The following is a 6780-nucleotide window of genomic DNA, read 5'->3' as shown; positions in this document are numbered from 1 at the left end:
ACAAGAGCTACCTCAGGCCCAAGTGAGGTACAGTAAATATTGAGTTGGTTCACTCGTTGTAGACCATGAGCCATGCAACCATCACAACAGCAACTCCCAGCAGTGGCAGCACAATGAGGTTCTTGTACTTTTGCCATGCTGATTGTTCAACTTCTACTTCGTCCTTTCTTCTCTTGTTCTTTCTTCGTCCTTTTAACCTGTTTTCAAAAGCTTCCAGCTCAGCCTAGGTGAAGAAAACCAGAAGCAGTTGACATTTGTGAAGGAATTAAACCTTATTAGGTATTAGATAACCTACACCCCCTTCTCCCCCCCAAAAAAAAAAGTTATTAAAACAACTGGCAGCCAGCAGAAGTGGTGCATCTCTTACAGGTGAGATGGTGGCATTGAATCCCATGGTTACAAAGTGGGTTTGCTTCCAAATATTAAGCCCTTGTTAAGTTTCCTATTAAAAACATCACCAAAAACCCCTGCAAACAACCAAAATTTTACATTGAATCTTTTTTTAACTCAGGCTGCATGTGTTAAGCCAAAGTGAGATTAGAATCACAGAACGGTAGGGGTTGGAAGGGACATCTGAAGTTCATCAAGTCCAAACCCCCCTGCCAAAGCAGGATGACCTAGGGCAGGTCACACAGGAATGTGTCCAGATGATCCTTTATCTTCACAGCTTTCTTCATAAATTCTGAATCTTCACAGCTATCAGACTGCTGTTCCATGAAATATCTTAAAAAAGATAAAAGGCTGAAATCTTCAAAGACCTCCCCCCACCCAATAAGGATGCACTCTCTGCTAAAAAGAAATTAATAGAAATATAAACCCAAATAAAAATCTATCATCTTTCCCCCAGTTTTTGGTGTTTTGTACGCTCAGCTTAATATAATCTTAGATACACACAAGAAGATTCCATCTGCTATGGACTGATATTATTAGTGTTATAAATTAGCAGTTAGTCACTCATATCTGACTGAGGTAGGTACATATTAGACTTCCAAAGAAAGCCCTAAGGGCCAACAATGAAGCAAAGCAATTGGAAAAAAAAATAAGAAGAATGCCAAGCTTCCATCCAGAACAGCAATTTCAGGGTGATGCCTGGATTGAACACTAGGATGCTCTGATCCTTATTCCTCATTCCCCTTCACAGCCTTTTAAACAATTACCAAGAGAATACAGACAAAAACTCAATTTAGAGCAGAAAGGTGAAATAAAACTGGGATTAGGCAGCCTGAAACAAAGAGTGCAAGACTGGGATAAGATTCCAATGAAGAGCCATCTAATTGCTAGGAAAATCAGCAAGGATGCCCTAAAAGAGAGCTGAGACAGACTAAAACCATAAATGGTTCAACAGTCCTCTGGATCTTGGGGTAGAGCTGTTAGGGAAAGCCTGCAACAAGGGAGCAGAGAGACAGGATGAACTGAAAGAGAGAAGAGAGATGTAGCAAGGGGTGCAGCAAGCCAGGACTGGCTGTGCAAAAGGCACAAACTGAAGCAGAGGAAACATGGACAGTGAACAGAGACAAAGCCTGGCCACAAGAGGAAATAAATCTACGTGAGTACTACTGCAGCCCTGCCAGGAAGAGAGGGACTAAGACAATAAGGTAGGTGCATTAAAGAAACGAGAACAAGACTGTCTGGGGAAATGGGCAGAGCAGCAGTCCAGTAAATATAATTTTCCTTTGGAACTCAAGATTGCCTGCTGCCTGGTCTTCCTCTGCTGACAGCAAATATTTGTCAGAGTTTCACAGAGCGGATCTCGCTTCCCTTCTTGGGCCAGACACCACCGGCAGCAGGAGAAAGGGACTCGTTCTGATGTCTCTGTCTTTGTATCTAATGAAGGCAGGAATTGTTGGCACTTCTGTGATGACAGGGGAGAAAAGTTCAGACCAAGTTCCACAGCCTGCTGTTTGAAACAAGATTACTTTCAGCCAGCTAATCCTCCTTTAGAAAAGCAAACTGTTTTAAAGAAGCAGTTTTTGCAAAATCCCAAACCTGGAGGCAAGTGCAGAGGTTTGAAGGTTTTTTACAGCTAATAAGGCAGCACTTCCCTTGACACAGGCACTGAGCAGAATCTGGGGCTTCTCCAGTGCTGTGCTTGTGATCTCTAGGTGTTAAAAGCAGAGTGCTTTGTGAACTGCAGCAATCTGAATTAAAATATAGGGCTTGAATAATTATATAACAGGCATTGAATTGCTTTCGTAGTGAGCTTAATAAAAACCCAGCTAAAAATAAATAGATCATTAAAAAGAAAAAAAAAAAAACAGAATGGAAAAAAGGTTTGTGGGCACAGAATATGAGAAAGAAGCCTTGAAAAGCTACCTACAGATTTTATGTAACTGTCAACCTTCCCAAAGTGTCACCTGAGGGATCTCTGAACAACAAGGTTGTGCCCAGTCTGCAAACTATTTAGTTTTTCAAACTAAACAAGCTCAAGCTTTTTATGTAGAACATGAATCTAACTTCTTTGTGTGCAGACATGTTAAAATGAAATGCATTTATTTTTAGGGTGGCAGGTAGGGATAGGACTAAGGGGAATGGAGCAAGACTAGAAGTGGGTAGATTCAGATTGGATGTTAGGAACAAGTTCTTCATCATGAGGGTGGGGAGACACTGGAACAGGTTGCCCAGGGAGGTGGTGGAACCATCCCTGGAATTGTTCAAAAAAAGCCTGGATGAGGCACTTAGTGCCATGGTTTAGTTTATCAGATGGTGTTGGGTAATAGGTTGGACTTGATGATCTCAAAAGTCTTTTTCAACCTGGTTAAATCTGTGATTCTGTGGAAATGTAACCAAATCTTTTACACCGGAGTGGGGCAGAGAGGGAGCTTGGTCTGAATTGTTAAATAATCAAAGCAATGATCATTCTGTCCACCTCTTAGCTGCTGTGAAACCCCTGGCCTCACATGGTGAAGCAGAGGGAAAGTTTGGCTGAGAAGCCTAACCAAGCTGTTTCCTTTCCACTAAGAACTAAGTGATTCCATCTGTAAATGATGCTAGCAGAAGCTGCTACCAAATATAGCAAATGTCAAAATACAAATGTGCAGAGTTACCAGAGCACTAATGAGTTTGTACATAAAGAACTGCATGAAGTATTCATCAAAACAGGTCTGAAGAAGCTGTGGCTAACAGATGAACTGTCTCTATAAAAATCTGCATCTGGAAGGTGGTAAAAGATGCAAGCCTTTGTCAGAAGGGAGTATACTCAATAAATATATACTCTTAATGTGACCCAGCACCTTCTGATGGTTGAGGCATGAAGGTAACAACATTACAAGATGATCACGGAACAGTTCCTGGTCCCCTGGAGGACAGGTACCTAACTGCATGCTTGCCCAATCTGGCAGATGGACACACTCCTCAATGAAAAGCCAAAGCAGACCTTGCCAGAGCACGACAGGCATGAGACTTGAATCAAGTCTCTAGGCAGCTACTCAAAGTATACATGACAGAGTTGTAACCCACAGGGAAACTCTCTGTCCTAATGAGATTGGGACAACGGTGCAAGCGGATCAGGTCTTTGAGTAAGCCTCTGGCACCCCCTGTCAAGCGGGCAGTGCTCTGTGATAAAGCAGTGTGATGTGCAGCTGAAAACACAGCTACAGCCCAGTACAGAGCTGCTGTGACAGGTAAGGAGAGGCAGAAAGCACACTCTGGACTTGGAAGGTGATTTGGTGTCAAACACTCAGGCACAGGCAGGAGCTATCTAGAAGGAGAGCAGCGAAGCTGTAGCCTCCAGATGCCAAACCCAACCCAGCCAGCAGCAGGGAGGCTGTAGTGTAGCCTCCAGATGACAAACCCACCCCAGGCAGCACCACCAAGCAAGCCCACCCTTTTTGCCTGAAACACCATTACTGTTAGTGCCTCCAGGCAGCTGGCACAGAAGCTTCTTGGACTCCAGTGCTGACAACATATGGTCACCAACAAAAGCAATTGCAGGAAATACACATTTCCCACCCTCACCCCCCAAGATCTTGAAGGACAAAGCCTCCTTCAGCCTTCCTCATCATGGGGGAAGGGAGGCTTCACCCAGTATTTCTATCTCCATGGAGGCTATGCAGCAATTCTGTGGGGGCATTATAGTGTTTGATTCAAATCAAGAGTACTTAGTATTTTGAAGACAAACTATAGAATACAGAGTCATAATAATGCAAGATCAAGCTGATTATGAAGATAATCCTCATGAAGGCATGAAAATTGGGAAAAGCTGTGGGCTTTTAGCCACTGAAAATCATTCACAGCACACATCTTTGAGTAAGGTAACAGCTGACAGGAATGACTCTGCGTATCACATTACAAACTATACCTCTTTAATTGCATGTAAATGAAATTATTTACTAACAAGAACAAAGTGAGGAGGAAGTGAATGAATCAAAAAAGAAAGGCTGATACCTGTTGTCTTCTCTTCTCTTCTTCAATAGCAGCTTTGGCTTCTGCCTCTTTCATCTGTCCAGACACACAAAGTGATAAGCAACTATTGTAAACCTGTTTTCTTACAGGGTCATAATTACTCCTGTGGCATAGTTCTCAGCAAAGGCAACCAAAACCTCCCTCAAGTGAGCTCTAAACTTAGATTACAAAATGTTCACTGCATCATTTCACATTGGAAAAAACATGGGAGCATATAATGGATGCTGCAAGGTTAGAAATTGAACTTCTGACTTCACCTTGACAACTTTAATTAGCAAATAAAAAAAACTTAAAAAGAATAGTTTGGTCACCAGCAAGCAGGAAAATCCCTGAAGGCAGTTACTCTAAATTTTGTTAGCACCTTTATCCCCAATTATGCATACAGACAGTTCCTAGATATGTAATTTACACACTACTTATGTAACTTACACACTACTCATATGACTTCCAGACTACTTACACAATTTACACACTACTTACACAATTTACACACATATATTTCATCTCAAGTACTTCTAATATTCCCTGGCTACTAAAGCAAAAGGAAACCTCTGTATTGAATGCCACATCTATTGGATAATACATATCCCAATTGTTTCAGAGCCCTTGGTGTCATTCAAACCAAATGGCATTAAAAATGCTTCCCCCCACCAGAAAGTCCCATGGAAAGAAGTTCATGGGAGTGATGTCAATTGGTAATTCTATGGAAGTGCTTTGTAGTGTTCAAGAAAGCAAATTACATGCTAGAAGTTATTAAGAATGGTACAGTCAAAAATGTCAATGCACTTGAATCTTAGCTCCTGCACTCAGGTGTTTTTTGGTTCTGTAATAAGAGAAGAATTGTAAAGCCTGAGGAGATACAAAAGGCAATAGGATGGAGTGGCCTCCATAAAAAAAGAGAGACCTAGCTAGATGTCATCAGGTGACTTAGATGGCACAAAATCCTGGGGAGGGTGAAGATGCCACATAAGGATAAGCCACCAATAATCAGCAGCAAGCTGGTTGATAACAGAGGGAAGTGTTCTACTCCCACACAGTCTTTGGCTATACCTAGAAATTTGGTGCTCCAGGATGTTTATAGATGCCAAAAGTTTATGTTGACTGAAAAATAGTTAAATATTCTAACAGAAGGTAAATCCAATAAAGACCACTGCACAGAAAGACACCTGCATGAGCCCTAAAATTCCCATAGTCAGGCATCATTACAGTAATAATAGCAAGAGGAAGAGCATAGTGGGGAAGTAATGTCTGTGCTGCCTGCTGTGCATTTCTTGGATGTTTAGCATTGCAGCCATTAAATTCCTACCTCATCCAAATGAGAGGTAAAAAATCTGGTCAAGAAGTTGAAATGAAAACAAGTTTTGGTCTCAATAACTGGATGAGCTGACAAAAATTTACTAAAATACAACTTGTGCAGGTGGAATTTGTTCCAAACAATCTGCAGTTCAAGCACCCTTGATGACTCTAATATGACTCTTCCCCTCCAGTTTGCTCTGGTGAGACCCCTCCAGGAGCACTGCATCCAATTCTAGTGCCTCCCACACAAGAGGGACATAGAACTCTTGGAGCAGGTCCAGAGGAGGCCACAAAGATGATCTGAGGGCTGAAGCACCCCTGCAATAGGGACAGGCTGGGAGAGTTGGGGGTTGTTTGGCCTGGAGATGAGAAGGCTTCAGGGAGACCTTGGAGCAACCTTCCAGTACCAGAAGGAGAGCTGGGGAAAGACTTTTGACAAGGGCTTGCAGTGACAGGACAAGGGACAATGGCTTTGAGCTGGAAGAGGGCAGATTTAGACTGGAGATGAGGAAAAAATTCGTTACAGTGAGGGTGGTGAGGCACTGGAACAGGTTTCCCAAGAAGGTTGTGGACATTCCCTCCCTGGAGGTGTTCCAGGCCAGGCTGGATGAGGCCTTGAGCAATCTGGGCTAGCAGAAGGTGTCCCTGCCCATGGCAGGGGGGTGGAACTAGATGATCTTTAAGGTCCCTTCCAACCTAAACCATTCCATGAATCTGTGAGAAGGGGGAAATCAGACCAGCCCATGCTTGGGCACACTGAGCTGCAGCAGTGTGCACTGGGAACAGGCTCAACAGCCCAGTCCTATTTGCAGCCTTTCAGGCAATTTTTAAAATTGCTAAACCATGTATCAAATAAAAGCATTATTGATAATTTCATTAGTCCAGGCTCAGCAGCAGAGTCTCTCTTGAGAAAAGTCTACAAAAGACCTTTTCAGCCACCCACATGTGAAATTGGCAGGGCTGGTGTCGAAGATGCTGCAGAAGCAGCCTGCTGCTATTTCACTGCCATCTAACGGCAGAACTGCAGCTCCAAAGAGGAAGTGACCCATAAAGGTGGGAAAAAACCCACAAGAGCTGCTTTTT

At 42.9% G+C, this 6780-nt stretch overlaps 1 protein-coding gene across 2 annotated transcripts in view; it reads right to left on the bottom strand.

Annotated features, from left to right (window-relative positions):
- Positions 1-6780, bottom strand: part of NFXL1 (nuclear transcription factor, X-box binding like 1) — a 50861-nt gene continuing 44081 nt past the window's right edge. For both annotated transcript variants that reach the window (XM_054383042.1, XM_054383043.1), the window contains exons 21-22: positions 4384-4437; positions 1-223 (exon numbers count right to left, since the gene is read on the bottom strand). In XM_054383042.1, the coding sequence (XP_054239017.1) occupies positions 50-223; positions 4384-4437 (228 nt within the window). In that variant the 3' untranslated portion in view covers positions 1-49. The remainder of the gene's footprint in view (positions 224-4383; positions 4438-6780) is intronic.

The sequence above is a fragment of the Indicator indicator genome, chromosome 8, assembly GCF_027791375.1.
Source record: "Indicator indicator isolate 239-I01 chromosome 8, UM_Iind_1.1, whole genome shotgun sequence".
NCBI lineage: Eukaryota > Metazoa > Chordata > Aves > Piciformes > Indicatoridae > Indicator > Indicator indicator.
Note: the sequence above shows the minus strand (reverse complement) of the source record. Positions and strands in the feature narration are given on the sequence as shown.